Consider the following 23,804-nt stretch of genomic DNA (forward strand, 5'->3'; position numbering starts at 1 on the left):
AACACAACCATTTTGAAGCTTTATGAAGCAGTTTGGTTTTTTGAGATGAAATAGGATCTCAGAAGTATAGTAATTGCTGGAAGATAATGTTGAGCAGTGGGAGGAATATTTCATCATTAAAGAACATCCTGTAGGATCTGGGGATCACTATGGTAACTGGATGGAGCTACAGGACTCTGTGCAGACATGCCCCCAAGGAGAGAAGGAAGAGAATGAACAAGAAGAAATTGACTTTCTCTGCCACTTCTTTAAGGACAATTGAAGTTAAGCTGTTTAACATTCAGATGCAGCTGGGTAGTGTCATTACAGCATGGAGTGTGCAGAGCTGTTCATCTCTGCATTCAAAAATAAATCTGCAGCAGACTGGGGAGTTGGAAGTCAGTTCAAGTCCCCTGCAGTACTGCTCACATCTGTGGTGTTGAAACAGAAGACAGCTGGAAAAGACTTGTGTGAGCTAGTGCTTAGGGGCAGAAGAAGGAGAGGTAGGGTCAGTCAGAGAAGAGCGAGAACTGGAAACAGAAGGTGTTCACTTGGGCTTGTGCTTCCTTGTATTATATGGTGAATATGTCTGGTATCTAAGTCATATCTAATTATTTGCCTTGTTCATCAGCTCAGGCCCTTTCTACAGGTCTCTCCAAGAGACACGATCTGTTCTCATCATTTCCAAGTAAGACATACTTACCACATTTAATATAACACCATAAAAGAACAGCAAAGGCCTCTGACAGGAAAGGGGGTTGCCTTACATCTGCCTTGACCTACAGTGGCAAACAAGATAACTTGGAAGACTTGATCTGAACTAGAGGAGGTTGATCTAAGGGGGGAGGCAGAGCTGGCATTTGCTGTGACTCAGCTGACATTGCTTTGCTACCCTCAGCTCTGATTGTCATGAACATGCTGCTCCTACCCCTCCCCACTGCCAGGCTGCCTGAGGATACCAATTTCAAGCACAGTGCTTTTAGACATCTTGCCTCAGAAACCTGTTTACATGTAAACTATACATTTAAGTGACAAATACATTTCTACCATCCAAAATGAGCTCTACTTCTCATTTGCAAGAGAAAAAGATTAAGTAAACGCACCCATAGAAAACCAAGAAGCAAGCCCCCCTTCCTTGTTTCAAAGTAGCAGCTGCCCTCCCTGCACTGGACCTTCCTCCCTCACCAAGTCTTACCTGGAACTGACCCTCTGTCGAACAGTTTGCTTCTGACAAAAGCAAGAAGGTCACAAGCAATGAAAACAAGGCACAAGGTTGCATAAATTTATTTAATAAATAAGAATTTATTTAAAAATAAGCTTTTATTTATTCACAGTTTCAAGTCTGAAAAACATAATACTATTCTCCATCAAATCAAAACACAGCTAAAACCATTCATTCCTGTTGTAAATGAAATACCAGTGATGGCTAATATTTGCAAGGACCTTGCAAAGGTAGAAAGGCACCCATTTTTGTGCAGGACAGTCACTGCAATAAGAGAAACATGTCCACATATTCAACAGGAATCTCCTGGTACAACTTCAGCTCATGTTACTGGTTAAAGTGTTCCAATAAAGCTTTGCTCACAAAGTATATTTCATTAAATATCAAACCAGAGCAACTGTGAGATTACATTTTTATGCAAAATATTTGCCTCACTGCAAAGCCCATTACCTTTAAGAGAAAAATGTGCATTTCTCCAAGATAAGAAATTAAATTTAAAGTTACCCAGAACTCCAACTTTGCATTTCAAACAACGAAATGCTAGTAACCAAACCATTGTGGAACTACCACAGGATAATAAGGATCTCCTGTTCTTTCCCAGGTGTACTGTGTAACAACATAAGCAATATTCTTATCACCTTTGATAAATCCAAATCCCACATGGGAAAAATTACCACTGATCCCACGTAGATGCAAGGCACTATTTCTGCTCATTTGCAGCACTTCAGTCACTGAACTCCTCCAGCAGCAGCTTCACTACTTTGTGTCAGCTGCTCCAGTAGATTTAGGATTACCTCTATCCGCTCCAGCAGAGTCATGCTTTTGTTAGCAGTTGCACGCAACAGAAGAGAGTAAACTTGCTTGTTTGTTTTAAGAGTTATTTCTTCTTCACTAATGGCCCTGAAAAGGAAACAGATAAAAAGCTATTAATCTGACCACAATATTTAATTCTACAAATTAGCAAGGCAATTATTACACAATAACCTTGATGATCATCTCTTTGAAACCCCATGGTTGGTGCTTGGGTTTGGGGCTCCTATTTCCTTAGTTCTTCCTTCCTGCCATTTCACAGCATTGCAGGCAGAACCTCTGCTTACACTGCAGGAGGGATAAGGAGTTCCAGTTTTTCTTCAGCTCCAGTCTGGCCATTTTATTAAGTTACAATCCCAAAGCATGTTGTAAACCCTCCAGTCAATGTCTCTGTGCCAAACCTCTGTATTTTGTCAGAGTTTGGCTAATCTGATCAGGCCAAATGCAAAGAGACACCTGAGCATTCAGATGCTATTTGCTCCTGTGCAGTTGCCTCCCATTTGCTCAGCCCTACAAACCACTACGGACATCAGCTTCCTGTTGAAGTCTGAAGCCCGTGATCTGGCCTGATTCTCTCAAGTTCCATACACCTAAATTACTTCCATGCGACAGAGACTTTTCCATGGCCAAAACCTTTACACAGAAGAGCTTTTCCCCTTTTCCCAGTCTGCAGTCAGAGCTCCCATTAATGTTTGTCAAAAGGAGAAAACTGATCTAAGTCACTTATCACACAAGTGCCAGCTTCTGCTTCAGCAGCGTCACCCCACGTTTAACATCCAAGACTAATAACAACCCAAACAAGAAAAAAATGCTACTACTGGTATTGCAATTAAATCAAGAGTGCATGCATGCAAGTAGCAGTCAGTTTAATTATAAATGCTTCCGGAATTAAAAATTTAATTTGCTTTATCTTTTTTGTAACACTTGGCAGAAATCAGATTCATTTATTAAACAGAACAGGTAGTCAAAAACAATAAAAGCCACTGAAATGCAAAGTATTTCCAGGATAAGCTACAAGAATTCCCAGAACAAAGTATTAATTTCAATTACTTCTTTCCTCCAATTTACACAGCCAAGTTCAGTTATGCTTATGCATTTAACTTCTAGAAGGTAAGACTGATTTCATTCAGTTTTATTGCTAGTCTGCAAGTTTCACTATCAAACAGCTTTACCACATGTTCTGCTCTCTGCCAGAATGCATCCAAGACTCTGCAATAGCATTCGTGAGCTCTAATTTCCTCCCTTTTCAGCTTGCCCATTATTAAAACCCAAGACAGACATCATTTTCTCCTTCTGTAAAGCTGAACTAAGGAAGCATATGGAAAGCCTATACAAGGCACTAGAAAGGTTAAATAAAAAGGTAGTTTTAAGCTGAGCCTCAATCCACTGCTGTTCCAAGAAGTTTAAGACATTACACCAACATCCCATTTCATGATGCTCGAGTTCAAACTGCAACCTGCTCCCTAGGTGAAACCTTCAGTACAAAGCCTCATTCAAGAGAGATTCAGTGGTAAGAAGTAAATGGAGATGAGTTTACACAACACTTGGCCAGGTCGTGAAACCACAGAAGCAAACAGTTTATTCAGTTACCTGGGACATCTACTTGGTTACGTGCAGGTTATACTTCAATCCTCTGCTTTTCACATATTCAGATTGCCACCTTGTGGAAACTTTTCTCTGAGTGAATGCACCTCAGCCATCACTAAAAGAGCATGCAGGCTTTCTTCTAGTCTGGGGTTTTTCTATTTGTCTCCTATCAGCAAACAACTTACTGTGCAAGATGAATTCATCTCACAATTTACTGCATCAGAGTAACACTTAACATCAGCAGCATTTCAACGTGATGAATGATTAACAACTTCAAACTTCATCTAGTAGAAGAAATAACAACTGCAGATTGCAGAAGCTACAGCAACATAACACATTTGCTGCTGAGGGGATGAAAGGTGTTCTCAGGATCCCCAAAGCAGAAACACACACATTCAAACCTAACCAACTGAAGCAATAATGATACAACAAATTACACTGCCACACCTGATCACAGCAACACTTCAAGGTCAACACAAAGAAGATAAGCCACATGTGGCCGTGTGTGCTCTGAACTCCAGCAGCCAGACTGAAGATTGTTTCTTCTTGCACTCCATTAGGCATTAGAAAGATAACGACGAGCATTTTCCCCACGTACATCCTTCTGCTTACAGCACTACTGATGCACCTACGTTTATTCTGAAGCGTTCAGAATGTTCAGCATGTGCCCAGCAATGTTGTCACTGGTACATTTTATTATCAAAATCTACCTAAAGGTAAGTAGTACACAGCAGCTTCTCCCCTCACTACCCTTGAGGTATCCTGCCACAGATGAACACCATATCAGTAAGACAAAGGACCCATTATAGATGTACCCAATGCACTGAGCAAACACTTCTATTTACAATAAATAGAGTCAAGACAGTGAGAAGTATGCCAGCAGCTTACAGCAGTACAAGTTAAACTGCTTTTTTTCTCCATTTACACCTATGAACAGCAAGAGATTTATATCCTATGAAGGATAAGCTAGGTGCTTTATGCTCTCTGATACCTGCGATTTGTAACTGTATTGAGCTTTTTTATACAAAGAAAAAAATTACAACTTATTTTCTTGAATAGAGGCCATTCAGGCTAATGTTTTTTTTAATCTGCTCTCAGTCCTGGACTCCTATCAGGAAAGGAGGGAAAACTGCTGAGCCTAGGCACACACAGTGAAGGTGTTTCTTGGTCATACCCTCAGTTACACACAAACAAGAAACGTTCAAGCTTTAGGTGATCAATGAACACACCAAGTCTCCCCCAGAAAAGAATCACATCCTTTTGCATACCTAGGAATGTGCAGTTTGTACACATTTATGTGCCCAAAGCACATCTACACAACACATATCAAGGTTCAACTTACCCACTCTTCTTTTTGGTTGAAGTTAACAGCTTAATGGATTGCAGGAGAAGGAATGACATTCTAGACTCAAAAATACTAAGTAGCTTCAATACTTCTTCCTTGTTAAGGCCAGTGGAGGAATCGTTAGTGGAGGTATTTTCAGTATTGCTCTCATCTTTACTTATCTACAGAAAGAGAAAAGCAAAAAACTTTGTATCATTTAAGCAGCTAAGTCAACCGAGAAGTAGACAAGCAACACCTTAATCACCAATTGACTGATTTTATGTGAATGCACCACACACAGAAGTAGACAATCAGATAACTTGTCTTCTGTTTACCTGTTCACTCTCTGCTGCAAGCTCTTTTCTGATGAGCTGGAATGCACACTTCGTCTTAACCATAATATCGAGAGCCCCAAACAAAGTCTTTAGTTTTCCAGCACTGCTGTTCTGACCTGAAAATCAAGAATACTATTAATGGCTTATATTCTGGTTTGTGCTTTTTCTTGCATCCAAAAAGACTGAGAGTTCTCATTAAAAAAGCACATACCATTTTAGTTGAACGAGAAACAGTAAAATAAAAGCCTCTCCTCTTCCAAAGAGGACTATTCTGAGAAGCAGATTACTCCTGCTTTCATGTACAGTTATTTAGAAGTGAAATAAGTCAACAGGATTTTAGAGGACTACTGCAGAAAGACAGTTAGACTTACTTGCCATCTGGAATTCTGCAAACGCCACTCTTTCCAGCTGCACACGAAGAAACTCACAGGGTGCATCCTTCAAGAGTTGAAAGAGTCTCACTGCTTTACTGTAATGGAGATCAGCAAGTACACGATGTTGTTTCCTCAAATGCTCATCACCAACCTGCACTCCGAATAGGGTACATAGTAAACGTCAGACAATTTGTATGTTCATGAAGCATCCATTAGAAAAAAAGTGTTATGGAAAACATGAGGTACCAACCATTCCTCACCTCAGTTCAAAACTGTTCAAAGTATCTGCACGCTTCTAGAATACATCACTACCCACCACCACTGAAGTTAGTGTATTTTCACAATTAACACTAACAAATCCACATCAAGTAGAACCAAGTTAATCATATAAAAAAAAAAGCTAAAACACCACATGGCAATGTAGACTGGCATATCGCTTCCTAGGGCTTCGATAAGTCATTAGCAGACAGCCTTCTACTGGATCGTTAGCAGACAGATCACAAGAGTGACTTGGAAGCAAAACCAAACGTAAGATAACTCATCAGCAGCAGCCTCTATTATTCTAGATAGCTTTGCACATTCAGGCTGAAACAAAACTCAAACACTCTATAAAGGACAGGATGGCCAAGGGGCAAGCTCACTTCTTGCTGCTTCCTGTAGAGGGGAAATAAAGAGGGAGGTAACAGTCTCTCCTCCCTGGTAACCAATGACAGAACGCATGGGAACAGCACAAAGCTGCACAAGGGGAGGTTCAAACAAGACATTAGGAAGAAATTGTTAATCTTGAGGGTGGACAAACACTGGAACAGGCTTCCTAGCAGGGTGGTTGATGCCCCACACTAGCCAGTATTCAAGAGACATTTGGATAACGCCCTTAATAACGTTTTCACTAGCTCTGGTCAGGCAATTGGACTCAGTGATCTTTATAGGTCCCCTCCAACTGAACTATTCTATCCTAGTCAAAATTAGCAGCTTATTTGCAGACCAGTGTGAAATACATCTTTCTGGTTAAATCATTTAAATGAAGATATTCTAGCTGCAGGTAGACAGATAAATATCGATCTTCACAAACATTACACATTAAGCATGGAACCTGTACAGAAGAAAAGTGAACAGTTTGTACTAATACCTGATTTCTCAGGCAACTGTGGTACATGGAAGCAAGCCTGTGGTGGATGGTTGCAGCCCGATACTGGCAGAGAGGCTGCCGTGGGGACACCGTATCGACATCACAGTATTTCAAGGACTTCATCATGGCTTCACTAACTTCCTTCTCTATCTACAAGAAAAAACAAAGCCACTTTCATGTTCTAGTTTCAAAGTAATCACACTATGTAGAAGTGTAAGGGTTAAATCTATTAAACAAAACCTATAAACTTTATGACTGAAGCTTTATGGTTTGCAAGAACTACTTCATACAAGATTTTAATCTAATAAACGTTTACAAGTTGTTCCAGTATCAGTTGTCTGCTGTTCAGTTTGTCAAGAAAATAGCTTATCGACACCGTATCGACATCACAGTATTTCAAGGACTTCATCATGGCTTCACTAACTTCCTTCTCTATCTACAAGAAAAAACAAAGCCACTTTCATGTTCTAGTTTCAAAGTAATCACACTATGTAGAAGTGTAAGGGTTAAATCTATTAAACAAAACCTATAAACTTTATGACTGAAGCTTTATGGTTTGCAAGAACTACTTCATACAAGATTTTAATCTAATAAACGTTTACAAGTTGTTCCAGTATCAGTTGTCTGCTGTTCAGTTTGTCAAGAAAATAGCTTATTTTATCAGATTTTGTTTCAAATCTTCTTCATTACCTGTTCCTGAGCCTTCCTAGATAAGGGAGCATAATCCTGCTGTAGAGTTGCCATAGTGAAGTACGTCGTAGACAGCTCCCAGTTCACAGAATCCCAAACAGCTGGATGCACGTCTCTCTTGCCGAGTGATCTTAATGCTCTCAGATAGTAGTCAATAGCCTACAGATTGTAAAATAAATGCATTTATAGTTACTGCTAGTAATGGTTATAAATAAAAGCTCATTTCCCTTTACCCATTCTCAAGGAATGATTTCAAAATATGCCTGAGCCTTCTTTAGTATTTTCCTTATGCCCATTTTGGTCATAGTTTCAATCCTGACCAGTGCATTCCTTTCTCCTTTGCATGTACTATTGCCATCTGTTAAATATCAAGATCTGAATGTCACGACACTTCATGTATCAGAGCAATGGAATCAAACCTAAACACTGCCAAACCAATCTATTTCATTTTAAAAACCATTTCTCAGGATAAATACCAAAACATCAGAAGTGCCAGTTACGTTACAGAAAGGGCCAACTTTCAGATCTGTTATTGCAACTGTCCCTCCCAGGTACACTAATTACTTTTTGCACTCTCCTCAGTAATAAGCTATCAAGGGCTATTTAAAATTATTCAAACAGTATTTGAAACAAATCTGTGTCTAAGGAGTTATCTGGTTCCTTCAAGCATAATACAAGTTTAAATGAACCAAAGAGAAATTATGTGGTTTTGTATCCTAGACACATTGTAATAGGGAAGAACGACTAGCCATTAAAAACATGCCACAGGGGACATCCTAGAAAAACAAACTCAGCCTCCTCTAACCAACACTGCAACATAAGAGAGGCAGCTTTAAGGAAAAACACACCCCTACACACCAAACAGCACAAGAAACAAGAAGAGATCAAGCTATTATGTTAAGGCCCATCATAATAAAACAAAGGCACTTCTAAAACATGCCTTTGGTAACTTCCACGTATAATACATTATTCACTACAGCTATTCACTTCATTTTACATATTAAACATGTTGAGGAGACCCCATTATTTTGGGGCAGAAACTCAGTGCTAGCCATTTTGCTCCTTATTTTTACACTTCCAAAGGGAAACATTCAGGAATGCAATTCCCCTCTACATTTAACTAACATGTCAGAAATAACACGTTACCTTATTATAATAAAGGGCCTCTTCTGGGGAAAACTCTCTTTTGAAGTCACCTTCAGTCGCACAGTGTGCTTGAGCACAAATTCGCATGAGTCTTCCCGTGTTGCACAGCAGGAGAGCAGCATTGGTTGCATCATCAATCGACTCAAAATTCTGAATTCCTTTTTCAAAGCAAGAGAAGCTTTTCTTCCAGAGTTGCTGCTCTGTCGTTGATACGTTCTTACTCACTGAGGTTAAAAATACATGGCGTATCAGCAGTTTAAATTCTCAAAAAATACTGAACAAACATTTCTATTGTTTTCTAACAGGTTTATAAAGATGGTCTTCTAGAACTTAAATGTCATAAAAATATTCTGAAAACCCAATTTCATGGAAAAACAGTCAATACCAGAAGTGCACTACACATAGTATATGTTAGAAAAAATTATGTTAACAACAAAAATTGTAAATTAGCGGAATAAAACATATTATAAATGCTTTTTCCCCCACTACAGTAATATTCAGGATATAACAGTTGCTCCTACGATCTTGCTGTATGAAATAAGCAAGAAGTGATTTTTACAGACAAGTGAAATTCAGTATTAAGGTTTTTACTTCACCTAAATAGCAGTTCTGCAAAAACATGGTGGTGATTAAAAAAATCACCATAATCTGCTTCAAATATTACAGATCACAGAACACAGCCAGTATTTAGGAGTATTTACACGGAACCACCAGTGTCTAGTTCATTCCAGTTTAAATAACTAGTACTTCTAGACTTTTTTAATTAAAAAAAGCCAGCCACCAAACAAAAAAAAACAAAACAAAAATTTCTGGAGGGCATTCAACCTATTCTGTAAGAGTCTCTCCAAGGCATCCCATTATTCAGTTTAAGTTCAATTAATAAAGTATACAAGCCACATTGATCTCTGGATCATATAACGGACATTAAATTATGATGTCCATTATAAATTATAACGGATGTTAAATCAATAGCATCATTTTTAGAAAAATACTTACTACAAAGCTCTTTAAATGTCATCTTTATAATCAGGAATGCTCACCATTTCCCACATTACTACTGCACATAATCATTGTTCTAGTTCAGTGAAACAGTGTGCAGTAAGAAGTAGAAAAAGAATGCTTACCCACTCTTTCAGTCTGCACTGCAGCAGCCTGGTTCATGTAAAATACTCCAATTTCATTCCTGATGTTACCCATCCTCTTCAGCACCTGTACGTGCTGCTCAGGATTTTGCTTTTTTAAATTACTGAAGAGTAAAATTTCATAAGCTGCTTCGTAACATTTACAGCTGACTGAAAGTTGGCATTCCAGGTCCGTAGACAAGTCAGTAGCCCAGGCAAACACTAGAAGACAGAAAACAAAGCCTGCCTGTCAAACCGTAATTCCAAATAAATGCAGGTTTATGATAGTCTAGATGAAGATGACCAAAGTATAAAACTGTCAGGATGACTACATGATTTCCACACCCAAGCAGAATCTATCCAATAGATAAACAATTTACATCTTCAGTTGGTTTACAGCTCAGGCATGCCATGCAGGATCTTGATAACCCCTGTCCTTCTGACAGGCATAAGCTTTCTCTGAATAAAGCAATGAAACATAATGAACAGTGAAATTACTTTGTCTGCCATACAGCTGGATCATGACAGCTCTCTTATATTGGTAGCATACCTTGGCAGCTGGATTCTCTGTGAAGACTGTGTAGTATTTCCTGATCTTCCTTTGTCTGGTAGTTATATTCTTCAAGATACGCTGCTCTGTTGTTTGCGTTTTGAGCAAGCATTAACTGGATATCTCCACAAAGTGTTAAACACTGACAAAGAAATACTAATACTTCAGGAAGCATGCTGGCACAGAGACAACAGTAGGTATCTATTAGAAAAAACACACGGGTGAGGGAGGGGGAAAGAGAAGAGAATCACACTTCAGAAGTTTTGACAGTCTGACAGCTCAATTGGTTTTATGTTACTTGTCACGTTTATTCTCCGTATCCAGACAACACATGTCCTCCTAAGAACTAACCTATTTCAAAATCTTGTTCTACACAGCTGACAGCTTCAGAAGAGTGACTGTTTTGTTAAAGATGAGCAGACTGACAATTACAAATACTAATTTCAGATTTCAATCTAAAACCATGGAAAACCAAATTTCTACAGACCAACTCAAGTCAGATACAGCCTGAAAAATTGTTTTTCAAATGGCACAGCTTAAATTTGAGTCTTTGGAAGACTGAAAAGCTGAAGAATGTTTTGAGTTATAAGCATATCGATGCTCTAAGTAAAGATCGTGTTCTTGTTTGCTATGTGTTCTTTCATATACACGCCCACCACCCTACAAATATGGAAGCAAAACAGCAGTACTGCAAGCAGTAAGTTGATGACATTTTCTGATTACTTAATGTCCTGAACAGCCTGATTTCCCCTTTTCCATTTTCCTTGGTAATACATCAGGATGTCATTCGTTTTAGAGGAGCATCCGATTCACAGGTGAACGAGTTTGGTATTTTTGAAAAATCTGGTAAACATTTAGATGAAATGGGAACCAGCAGGCATTGCCAGAGAGTAACCTGCTTGCAGTGGCAGCACTAAGAACACAGAATGCTACCTCTGTCTTGAACCAGGGCTGAATGCTCCCATCTTCAGTGCTCTGAAGTTTAAGATTGGTGCCTTAAGTTTATCACTGCATCAAAATAAGAGTATTTTTCCTCCAAACAGAGATGGATGAGTTATTCTTACTACAGCCTTCTCTCCAGAGCACTGAGCTAGACACTTAAACAGGCGTCAGACTTGTCACTGCATGCCACTAGGCTAAATCACGCCGAGGAGTATTTGATATTGTGAAAGGTATGTACAGTCAGCAGCACTGATGACAAACTAACTTACCGTGGCACTGTAAAGCCAGCTTGATGTATCGTAACGCTCTCCCATACTTCTGTAGAATCATAGCAGCATCAGACAGGACATAATAAGCCTTCGATGATTTCAGAATGAGCTGGAGCTTCATTTTATACTGCCATGATCCGGGAATCATTCCTGACTGACTGGAATGCTTACCCTTCTGAAAGGAGCCCACTGTAACACAAACGGAACCTGATCAGTAAGTCTCATGGCCGTAACAGAAGCCACAGGTGTGGCCCAACTTCACCAGTACACAGGCTGGATGTAAAGTGCCATCATACAGCTCTACACAAGGATACCACCTTGCCTGCTGCTGCATTTTTCTTCTGCAAAACGGGCTCAACACATGGAACTTTTCCATTTATTTCACCTAACAGGATGCTAAAATACAGTGAGTAGAGTGCCAGTGCAGCTAACCTCCCATGTTCTGAACAGCTTTTGAAACACTGGTGCAACAACCAGGACTCTTCCATACTACCATACTAATTCTCTTCTACTGCTACTGTAAGTCACAGGCATAATTTGCTGTGTTTTCTGCCAAATCCCTTTGATATGTTCTGTTTTTTTTTTTTTTTTATTAACATCTTAAACTAAGGAAGTCTCCAACATCAAGGGAGCTGATAACCTAGTCATTCCTACAAGCAAGGCCAATGCCCTTCTCACACTAGCTCCAAGACATCCTCAGCATAAGACGAAGAACATTCCTTCTTTGGTGCTGCAGTAATTATGGAACCAGAAAGAACAAGCCACTGACTTTAAGCACATTAGAGGTCCTGATGCCAAGGGACTGAACTTTGCTGTCCTGACAAGCAAGTCTGAAGCAGAATAAGAGGCTAAGTAAAATTCTGAGAATCTGTGCAATATTTACATCCCACATTACTCAGGAAACACTTGTTTTTAAATAAAAAAGTTATCATGTGGGCACTCTCCTTTCCAGCTGGCAAGCAGCTGCAATGTGTCATCAGCTCCAAACAGCAGAGACAGAAGATAGAGCCTGGCTGCAGCTGAGCTGAAATCAGCACACTGTTCTTACTGAGCTGACCCCAGTCAAATTTTTCCAGTAGATCTTGGTAAAAACTAATCATATATTCCACATTAGCAGTACTGTGCAGAATTCACGCAAGCTCAATGCATCTGAACAACTCTATCAGAAACTTGCATTCTGTGGTCAAATATCTGATATAAACTAAGAAAGCATTAGTACATCTCCAGGTCATTAACATTCATGAAAAAAAATTTGGAATAGAAATAAACAAAGAAGAGAGACTACTGAAACTAAAGCAACACACCACCACCCCCCAAAAAAAATAACACGCACCCTCCAGACAACTTACAGTGCTCCCCACACCAAATCTACTGAGGCCCAAACTACTAAGTCCTTACGGAAATCATCTGGAAGCCACAACTAAAGATCCAACAACATCATGTGTTTAAACAATAAAAGATGCTTTGATATGCAAAGTCTCCTAAATGCACTATTCTCTTTGTATTTAAAGAGAATAGACCACGTCCTCTAATTTTGTTTTTATGCAGTATGTATTTTTTTGCTTATACAACAGTGTAATTAGCAACCTACAAGTCTGTTTTGACAAACAAAATAGAGCAGCAGCAGTTTGTGTTGGTACTTGAAAGGTCTTATTTGCACAACAATACAACTTACTTTTGTCTAAAAATAAGGCCATCTGTTTTTCCAGACACTCAGGACCACCACTGGTGGATTCATCTTCATATTTCAAAGGGATTGGCGTGCTGGGGTCAGCTGCAGGAAGGTCACTCTCTTTTTTAACACTGCTGTCAACAGACTTCAAACCCTACAAGAAGAAATGCTTTAATTCACCTTGAAAGCAATACTGCACAAATACTGAAGACACCAAGAATTGTGTACCAGGTGAAATACCAATAGAAATATGACAGTAAGCTTACCTCCAGGACATAGCTAAGCACCAGCCGGCAGCGTTCCTCAGTGCCATGGCAGACAGGAAATGTACAGCTAGGCTTGATGGAGGGGGGCAACAGGGGAGAAACAGGAAAAGAACAGAAGTTCAAAATACAAAATATCAAAGTTAGCAGCCAGAAAAAACAATTAACAGATTGCAGTAATAGGTTTCTATTACTAAAACTAACAGGTAACTGAATTTTGATAACAAAGCTTGCTGCATCACAGCTTTCAAGAAACCCCTTAAAAATCTACAATTTCACTTACACGTATTCGATGAACAGACTTGTATTTTTCTGGTACTGATAACTCTCCAACAGATTTGATTATAGCCACTGCTTTATTGTCATCTGGTGGATCAGAACTGTTACTGTAAGAACCGTTTTCATCACTGTCTGGCATTTCTTCTTCTTCTTCACTATAACTTTCATCAGAGTTTCCATTTATAGGGAAGTCTGTACTGTCTTCTTTTTTAGGTTCATCCAACTGAAAAAGCTCTGATAACATGTAGTTTGCTGAAGCAATTATCTTTTTAAATAAGGAAAGAAAAATCAGTGATTTGTTTTCAAGTTAAGTTTTTCTGTTGATGGGCAACATCAATATAATTTGTCTTAGGCTGTATTTACAGGTAATCAACCACCTAACTGTACTGTTTGCTCCTTAGAATGTATGTTCTCATGGTGTTTGACCATGTTTCAGTGCTAAATTTTTAAGCAACACTTATGCTGTCTTCACTGATTTATGTCGTCAACAATTTGTATGTGCACACAGACCCTGCAGTCAAGCTTGCCCACATTCGTTTTCACCCACCTTACATATGAAAATGAAAGATGAAATCCCCCAACTTCTAGAGAGCAATAATATTCCTTACAAGAAGTTCTAAGCTGTTTTCTTTCTACCTCAAGTTTACTCACAGCCTAAATTCTTGCTCAGATAGCTCTCACATTCCTATGACAAGAGGAATTTTTGACACTCAGAGATGAGTCACACTGCATCAAGTCTGCTAGAAAATTTGGGTCAGATCTGGTTAAAAAAATACACCACACATACTGCCTTAAAGTGATCACATTTTAGGCACCTGGACCTCAAATTGGCCTGAAAAGTTTAAGTGCCTAGGCTCCACCTCAACTTAAGGACTCCTGCATACCTCAAGGATTATCCAAACATTAAGCAATAGATTTCAGGCTTCAAGTTTTGGATTTAGGCATCCTAACAGGGAGGGATTCGACTGCCAAAAGAGACTTTTCCATTGTATTTACACAAAGATACATGAACACATTGTTCTTACTTGAGGATGTCTGCCGTTGTCCAGTAACTTAAGACAATTAAGAAGCAGTGTTCTGATAGTGCCATAGTGCTTTTTGTTTTGGTTTTTCTTCAGCATCATATTGCAAGCAACTCTAAAAGAAAAAGTTGAACAAATTAGTGATCCCAGGATAATTTCTTTGTGTTAGAAGGAAACAAAATATTTGAAGCAAGTTTAAATCTTTAAAGTTATTTAAAAACTCACTTGTACAGAAGAATTGCCACTGGCATTGTAAAAGGATTTTGGTATTTGTCTTCTGTTTCTTCACAAAGGGTGGTTAGGTCATAGAGCTTTACTATATCACTCCCACTTGCTGAAAGGCAAGACATTTCATTGATCAGCATGACATTAACATATATATATTTTTTTTATTTTAAGTTTATCTAAATTTACTTACCCTTAAATAACCAGTAAGTATGTCCTTCTTTGGTGCAATTTGATTTCAGAAAAGATAAGATATTTTGAGCAATATCTTTTATCACTTTGGTAGAGAAATTAGAGTTTTCTAAATTGGGAATATCTTCAGTCTTGATCATTTCGTATTTCTGCAAGGAACACATTTTAAAAACACGATAAGGAGGCTTTTCTGCTACTACCACACCCAAATCTACAGGTCATTGTCTCTATTAACTGCTTAAAGAAACAGTCTACTATTATGATACAGCGTCAAAGTAATTTTTATGACTTCAGCTTTTATTGAGCAGTGCTATCAAGATATGCTTGCTTTTAAGGAGAGCTCACTGCTATAATAAACTTATGACTACATAGAGACCAAAAGGTGAGAAAGAAGCTGTGCAGTTACAACATCTACCCACTACTTCAGTGAAACTTAGTCAGCAGCTACATGCTACCAGGTGCAACAAATGAACCCTGCTGGTATCTGTAGGCTATCGTAAAACAGTAAATATAATCAAAACTTAAAAAGCATGCAAGTGAAAAATCACAGGTTCTAAGATGCAAGAAAATGGTTTATTTCTGCAGCTAATTTTTTTGATCTTCAAACATCTGTGCAAGTAAGAATCTTACATGCATGGAAGAGAGGAAAAAAGAATAAAATGCAGAATGAGAAGCATTCACACAAAGTTTTTTAATCTTTGTCAGAACAGTGAGATTAGAAAGAAACCTATTACAACTGCAACAATCTCAGAAACTGAAGCAGGCATAAAGCCAAGAGCCAGGCTTACCTGAACAATTCCATTAACATGAAAGCACATCACAAGCTCTGGTACATTGCATATTAAGTTGTCCAACCAATAGTCAATTCCTGTTAACACATTTATTGGCTTGTTGTTATCCCTAGAAGCAAGTATTTCCAGTGTTATTTAAATCCCTGTTTACGCTCCAGAAAACAAGGTATGTTTACTAATGGGATTTAAGTCACCTTAGTGGAAGAATATTAAATCAATTATTTGTGAATTGTTGTAAGATGACAAACAAGGAGTTGCATCAAATAAAACAAATGTAGTGATCTCTCCAATAGAATACATTCACATTCCCTCAGCAGTTTTGAGTTTTTGCCTACACTTAGATTGAAGCTTTAACAAGCTTCACATGTCACACTATTACCAAAATAGTAAGTACTTCTAAAGGAATGGCAGCATTAGCAGCATCTAATTATAGTGCAAGCCTTCTTCCAGACCTTCCAAAATTCCTTTCAAAGCAAGATTGTTAATTTCTAGATGTGTCTTAAAAAGATGACAAATACACCAAGTATGTTTCAAGTTCTTGCTCATTCTCTGCCTATGCACGAGCAGAAACAGAAAGACCAATAACCAAGTAATCATCATACAGCATTTTTGAACAGAAAACAGTCAAAACACACAAGTACTATTGTCACAAGTTTTGAGTACTTATGAAGTGCCTAACTAGCAGTTATTGAAATTCAGAATTCCAGTAAATGGTACTGTCATCTCTTATAAAAACAGCAATAGAAGAAGTTATGGACATAGCGTTTTAACATTCAAATGCACACTAATGTGAGGAAAGATTGCGAACAGCCACTACTTTCAAATAAAGATTTAGACCTAGAAAAAAAGCAGCAGAATATCTCACGTCCCAGTGCAGTAGCACAGCTATGAGACATCCTGTTTACCAGCACTTCATAATGCCATTGCCATTTAAGTCTAAAGCATGAATTTTCTTTAAACTGCGTGTAAGAGTTAAGAAACACAAGACCAGCAGACAGTTAAAGAGGAAAGCAAAGCAAAACTCAGTCAAGGCTGGCACATACAAACTTGTTAACTTCAAAATTCACCTGAGACGCAAGCTCACAGCAGGGTATCTCCCACCTCCAAATATAGGCATGTTTGATCCTACTAACATGTGGATGTCTTCGAAGGTCCACAAGATGTTACGGACAAAGTCATTTTTAAGTCCCTTCATTAAGAGAAAAAACGGTCTATAAATCACTGGTATAAACACACGTTCTCTGTGACAATCTGCAGAATTACAAGAAAGCAAGATGCAAAAGCAGCAAATAAAAGACAGCACAAAATGAACTATGCTATGCAGTCACGTTAACTTAAAAGACTGAGATCACAGATGCCACAAAAGCTACTTCTACAGGGGACTTAGCTTTTCTCTTGGCTCCAATTTAGACCAAATTTTTTGAAGTGTTGAATTAAATTGGGACGGTTGTGTTTGAGCTCAAATTTCACATATAGCATACCTGACTGTTTTCCCCGTCATTGAACAAAGTAGTCAGGTTTTGTTCTTTGGGGGCTGAGGCCACATGCCCCACTATATATGAGGGTTCAAGAGGCACACTTCCCTGTGAAGAGCACAAGGATAAGGAGTGATTCTGCTGCTGACGTAAAGCTAGGCCATAGAAAAAGATTATATATTCTGAACAACAAAAGCACAGGAAGCAGAAACCTTCACCTCCACCGTCTTTAAATAACACATTCAACTATAAAAAGCCTTTAGTCAGTGACTAGAACACTTCTTTAGCTATGGCTAGTACCAAAACTTTTTTTTTTTGTATTCTGATAGGCCTTAGAAAGTTTTTATAGAAATGCTATTACCCCAGAATCTGCACTATATTATCAACCTTGAGAATGTAAATCCTCTAGGCTGACATCTTGTAAAGAAGTCTAAAAAGAGTCACTGCACAAATGCACACAGCTTTTTTACAACAGAGTCTGCTTTGTCAATTAATTCCTAAAGAAGGTGAGAAAGAAAAGTAGCCCTTTTGGTAGGAGCATCGAAGTACTGAACTATTTCTCCACTTTAAAATATTATTATATCAGAACACATACAGTTATAATTTTATGACTAACGCAGGTTAGAGCCTTCATTAACTTAACTACCCAAATCACTTGGCATACCTTGTGGTAATACTGTTTACCATAGTAATTGTAATCTAGGTATGCTTAATACAACAGATATTTTGGCCTCTCAAAAATGTAATTCCTATAGTGCATTATTCAAAGAAGAGAGAAATTTCCTATATTCCTAAATAAGCTTAGCCACAGATAAACCCTGGATTAAAGCCCAGCTTGTTGTATAAACACATAACACAAATGGAAGGGAGCTGTATCATCTCACAGCAAGTATTGTATACATTAACTGTTTTGCAAATATTTTCACAGATCCATATTTTGCCCATCAACAATAAATTCAGGGACAGAGAATTTATTTTAATGGCAAACTAAAAAACCCAAAAGCTCAGAGCCTTAAGCTTCTCTACACACCACCTAGCTATCAAGTTTTCCTACTTCCATGTGAAATCATTGATAACTACTCTTATCTATATGTAGTCCTTCAGAAATAGGTATATATGTGTATATGTAAAATGTGTATAAATATAGATTGAGTACTACAACGACAGAAAAAAGTTACTTCTGAAATTTGGAGCGCTGAAACACTGGCATGAGCTAAAATGCATGTACTGACAAGATCTAATGCCTTAGTCCTGCCTCTCAGACAAAAGTTAGTAGCACCTCTGAAAACCTGTAATAATCAGTATTCTATAGGGAATACAAATACTCTCTATGAAAGCTTGTGTGTCCTTTAAAATGCTATTATGCTAACCTGGTTAGAGGCACCTGGATCTTCAGATAACGAAGAAGGCATTTCAAATGGAGCTGGCCAGGAGGCCCGTCCTGCTTCATCACCCTCACCTGGAACAGGACCCTCCTGGTGCTGTTTTGAACTGGAAGGAACAGGCTGAGCAGCTCCATCACCATTAATGCTGACAAAACATTAAGAAGTGAACAATACACAATGAGAATGTGCTACACAATTTAAGTTTGATGCAGTAGTCTCAGACAGCTTTGGTAATGTGCTTAAAGATTGGTATATTGACCAGATTTACAGCATAGTGGCAGCTGTCACTATACCTAGCATGTTTCTTTCAAATCAATTTAAGTTTTCAGAAGGAGTATTGAGATAGGACATTAAGTCACATTGCTTATTTTATACTGTAGTATTCTAAAATACTGCAATGCCTATTAAAAACATTTACATGTTATTTCATGATCTCATTCCGCAGTTTCCTGCGTATAAAGCAGTAAATAAGACAGACCAATTCTAACATTTACTTCAAGAGAGGAACTGAGGCAGAAGTTGGTGCAGAATTCAGCACTCATGCAGACGTAAAGTTACCTGTAATACAAAAATTTGGAAAGTATAGCCTTCTGGTACCAGTGTTCTTTACTCTTCTTTTTTCGTTGCCACTTCTGATCAATCAGCCTTTGATAAAACTCTTTCAGCCACGTCCAGTCCCCTGTCTAGTCAATATCATAAATATAGAATTAATATCAAGAAAGATCTGCAAATTAAACTAAGTACCTTATTGCAACTGAAAATTACTCCAAGGCTAAATTTTTGAATTGCTCATTTATTGAAAATGTATCTTCTGGAAAAGTTATGTTCCAAAGAAGTCAACGTTTAAGGAAGTCAGATACAAGGCAAAAAGACTACATAGTAACAAACGATTAGTGATAAAATTAGTGAAATAGCACAGCAATATAGAGGCAATGATAAGGAAGACTGACATGGAATTTTAATTTTACAATACTGTAAATAGAAAGACGTCAGATTCTCCACTGCAGTTACTGGTTAAACCAATTGCTGCAGAATAGCAGCATATGCTTCAAGTAGATCTTCAGTACTAGCATATGGTTCTCAGAAGTTTTGCTACAGATATGCTTTCTTGCTGGCTACACTATTCCCAAAATAATGCATTTTGACCATATGGCATACTTAAAACAACACAAATGTTAACCTGAGATGATCTCATGAAGAGTTCTTGAATATCTAGCTCATCCAACAAGAGCGTCCGCCCAATGCGATGCACTGCCATGCTCACGTGTGACTTGCTGTATGGTATCTTCAGAAGCTTTTTAATATTCTTGCAGAAGAAAAGAGAACAAAGATTACATTCCATATAATTATACTTCATCATAAAATCACAATTCTCGGGGAACTGGAAGCAAAGAACACACTCCTAACATTGGAGTTTGGACAAAGATCTGAGTAACAAGCTGTCCAAAATAAACACAGATAAGTGAGTGTGTATCTCTTTTTCTTCCTCTGAATCATCTAAGTTCTGCAAAGTGTTTCAGCAGACCTATACTTTTCCTCACAGAAAAACTTTCCTACAAAGATGACAGAAGCCATGACAGTACTTTACGATAAGGTCATAAAACACAGAACTTTGAATGACATAACTTCCAACTATACATACCTCTGAATCAGACACAACGTCCACATCATTGCCAATGGAGTCAATGAAGTCATACGCCATCCCAAAGCTACAGAGAGCAATACAGGTTAATTTAAATGCAATGTCACATTAAACACAGACCTCCTTGTTCTCCAAAGGAGGTCAACCCTCTGAAAACTTTTTCCTTAATAAAAAGTAGAGGCTAGCTAAACATTACCAGGATCGGTGAGATCTAAAGTTAGTTAGCAAAACCATTTTGACATCCCACAAGTTCCCCAAATACATCATTGGAAGTGCTTAAATCCGAGTTCAAAATATCCTAAAAAGCTGTTTTGTTGAAATCAAGACAATCTGAAACATTAAACAAGTTGTGTACCACTTAAAATTTAAACCGCAAACTGCTAAATTTCACTAGCTAATTGACTGAGCATGAATTTGCTTGATCAGCACCCATTTAGGAATTATTTCTGAACTCCATGAACTCACCTCGTTCAACTAATTAGCAAACACAGGGGATCGGAATAAATGATCTTTCAATGCCCCTTCCAAACCTTAACGTTCTGTGAAACACCCGTACAGAAGGGTGACACTGCTTTTTTGAGCTCGCCCTTTATATTACCATAGGGGTTCACTGACAAGAGTATGAAGCTTTTTTTCTTTTTTGCTTATTAGCTTATTTCTTAGATTAAAAATATAAGCTGAAGAAGCTTAAAATATAAATTAGCTTATTTCTAAAGCTCCAGAACAGCCGTAAGTGGGCTCCTTGGCTACCCAGGGGTACTGGATTTGTCCCATTTCCATCCCTGACAGAAAGCAGAGCAGCTAGCTGAATCAGGCTCCTTTCCAATCAACTGACAGCAGCCAACCAGAGAAGCACTTGAAGCTGGTGTCACTTTAAGATAAATCTTTAAAAAAGTTAAGATCTATCAGTAAAATTGGTGTTATTAATCGTTTAGAAAGGAAGCAAGGTTACAGCATAGAGAGCGGGTAATGAAGAAGTAGGAGAAGTGTCCAGAAAAAGCAGTATGCAGTTGTTTATATGGAGTCTTTACTTAGAATTCTGCAGGGTCTGAGCTCGCTGTTAGATTTATCATTAAAGACAGACCAAAAAAAGCCAATTCTGGCGCACCCACCTCGAGAAAGGCGTACTCTTCTTGCTGCTGCCCAGGATGGCCGTGCCCGCCGGCCCCAGCCGGGCGCTCTCCCTCAGCCAGTTGGCGGGGGGCAGCTTCAGGTCGGTTTTCTCCTGCAGGCGGGCAAAGGCGGCCTGCGGCGGGGCGGACGAGTACTTCACCACGGCGCTGCTCTTCACCGCCAGCGAGCCCTGCGCCCCGGAGAGAGGCTCCGTTTAGAATTACCGGCAATTACCGCCCGCACCCGTCATTAAGAGCCTGCCCTGCCGCTGCCCGGCCCCGTTAGGTACCTGCTTGGGCTCCTCCGCCTCACCTCCCCGCGGGGCCGCGGCCGGCCCGGGGCGGCGGGGCTCCGCCATCTTGTGCCCGCCGCGGGGCTCCCTCCGGCGGCGGGGGCACGGCCCCGGGGTGACGTCACGGCTCCACGTCACGGCGCCGCCGCCGCCTCTCGCGCGCTTCCCCGTGAAGTCCCAAGAGGCGGCGGAGGGCGGGAGGCGGCCCCTAGGGGGCGGGGGCGGGGCGGAGAGAGGGGGGGGATCGCGACATGTCGGCGCTGTGCCGAGCTGAATTAGGGTCGTTAGGGGTGAAAAAGACCCCCCAAAGTCACCTGGTCCTAGCACCAGTGTCCCCACTGAGCTGTGTACCCAAGCACCACGTCCAACCCCTCCTGGAGCACCCCCAGGGACGGTGCCGCCACCACCTCCCTGGGCAACCCGTCCCAACGCCTGGCTGCTCGTCCTGAGGAGAAATGGCTCCTCATTGCCAGTCCAAACCTCCCCTGGAACAACTCAGGCCATTCCCTCTGCTCCTATCACTGGTTACCTGTGAGCAGAAGCCGACCCAGCTCCCCACACCTCCCTATCAAGCAGTAGCAGCGAGCAATGAGGTCTCCCCTCAGCCTCCTCCAGCCCAAACACCCCCAGTGCCCTCAGCCTCTCCCCACAGGACTTGTGTCCCAGGCCCTTCACCAGCTTCACAGCTCTTCTCTGGACACATTGCAGGGCCTTGATGTTGTAGTGAGAGGCCCAGGACTGAACACACTGAAAGGACAGGCCGTCTGGGCATGCAGTGGGGCTTTTGGGCATGCTGAGAGGGTGCAGCGTTAGGGAAACCATCTGGAAACCTACAGGCACCCTAGGTACGGGGTAACAAGCTGTGGCATGCTGGCCTCAGCTTGCACTCCAAATTTGGCAGAGGCTTAGCTGTGAAGTGTTAAGCGAATTACGCCATGAATAGCACCCACAGGCTTTTCCACACTCATCATTCATTGTATTTCTATTACGTGGTATTGAGCCTTCCCTATGCCAAAGCCACAGGTTTTTCATGTGACACCTGCATGCCACAAGAGAGTACAGTTGGTGACTGGTCCAGAAGTCAGTTGCACAAATTCTGGCTGGCTGGCATCATCCCCCAAACAATACACATAGAGCCAGTGGGCAGGGTCTGCCTTTCTTTAGTGGGGTACTTCTCTGTCCTGCCACCGATCCTCATTGAGCTTAGGTGGCCTTAAATGTCCTTGAATTTATTCCATTCTCTCAAAATTCATTGAACATGACCTGAAGATTTGAAAATTATTAGGCAACTTGACAGACTGCAGTTGCATAAGTCTCGTTTCCCTTGTAAACCAAGCTAAACCAGTCTAATGTTGCATATTTTTACTAGCGCAAAGTGTATGTCTTGGCAATCATGCCATAAATAACATCAATATGTTTTTGTATAAAAACATATGTATACAATTTATTGAATTTATAACATTTCTTTAAAGTACTATTTCAAAGCAGTTTCAGTCAAACCTTTATTGAATTGGACTTACGCCTACTGCCATTGCAGACAGGAAGAACACATAATTATTTATTCCTTAGTTTCTTTGGAGTCCGTTTATAGTGTCTAAGTTTCATCTTTAAATTTATATTTTTTACCTTTATTCATATCTTAGTGGAAATCAGCTGTAAATATGTAAGTATTGCAGTCCTTCAGGGAAAAAAAAAATGGAAAAAAGGGGAAAAACTAAAGAGCTACCACTGGGTATTTAAAGCTAAAGTGCTGTTTGTTTGAGTTTGCAATAATGGGCCTCAAGTTATTGAATCTGAAAATAACTAGAACAGAATGAAAACAAACTGTAGGCTCAATCCCTGTCTTTCACATTCTTCATTATCCTTCTCTGGTTGTTCTGTCACTGACTTCTTTGGTCTTAAAAATAGCATGAGCTATCTGCATAGCCTTGTGATCTGATCCTGGCACACATCAGTACAGTTCATTACACTCAAG

The 23,804-nt window shown here is 39.6% G+C and overlaps 1 protein-coding gene across 3 annotated transcripts; it reads right to left on the reverse strand.

Annotated features, from left to right (window-relative positions):
- Positions 1-1,285: 1,285 nt before the first annotated feature.
- On the reverse strand, positions 1,286-21,918 carry EDRF1 (erythroid differentiation regulatory factor 1). Of its 3 annotated transcripts, XM_082765131.1 has the most exons (25): positions 21,827-21,918; positions 21,537-21,727; positions 20,425-20,491; positions 19,963-20,088; positions 19,341-19,465; positions 18,768-18,927; positions 17,404-17,505; positions 16,990-17,111; positions 15,920-16,031; positions 15,133-15,280; positions 14,940-15,048; positions 14,718-14,829; positions 13,697-13,957; positions 13,417-13,488; positions 13,154-13,304; positions 11,479-11,667; positions 10,268-10,468; positions 9,721-9,939; positions 8,597-8,820; positions 7,451-7,609; positions 6,761-6,910; positions 5,629-5,782; positions 5,258-5,373; positions 4,941-5,104; positions 1,286-2,101 (listed from the first exon to the last, which is right to left on the reverse strand). In XM_082765131.1, the coding sequence occupies exons 1-25, from the start codon at positions 21,893-21,895 to the stop codon at positions 1,930-1,932; spliced, it is 3,675 nt and encodes a 1,224-aa protein (XP_082621257.1). In that variant the 5' UTR covers positions 21,896-21,918; the 3' UTR covers positions 1,286-1,929. The 3 variants fall into 3 exon arrangements, with proteins under 3 accessions (XP_082621257.1, XP_082621258.1, XP_082621259.1); XM_082765132.1 differs by lacking the exon at positions 17,404-17,505; XM_082765133.1 differs by lacking the exons at positions 1,286-2,101; positions 4,941-5,104; positions 5,258-5,373; positions 5,629-5,782; positions 6,761-6,910 and adding an exon at positions 7,017-7,196.
- Between the last annotated feature and the right edge of the window lie 1,886 nt (positions 21,919-23,804).

The sequence above is a fragment of the Aythya marila genome, assembly GCF_965140915.1.
Source record: "Aythya marila genome assembly, chromosome: 7".
Classification (NCBI taxonomy): domain Eukaryota; kingdom Metazoa; phylum Chordata; class Aves; order Anseriformes; family Anatidae; genus Aythya; species Aythya marila.

Excerpts from the sequence above, each read along its gene's own strand:
- EDRF1 (XM_082765131.1), bottom strand. The coding sequence starts at position 21,895 with ATGGCGGAGCCCCGCCGCCCCGGGCCGGCCGCGGCCCCGCGGGGAGGT. Across the intron at positions 10,469-11,478 it reads GCTGGCTTTACAGTGCCACG|ATACCTACTGTTGTCTCTGT; the intron begins GTAAGTTAGTTT and ends TTTTTCTAATAG. Across the intron at positions 5,374-5,628 it reads TGCAGAATTCCAGATGGCAA|GTCAGAACAGCAGTGCTGGA; the intron begins GTAAGTCTAACT and ends CTTGATTTTCAG.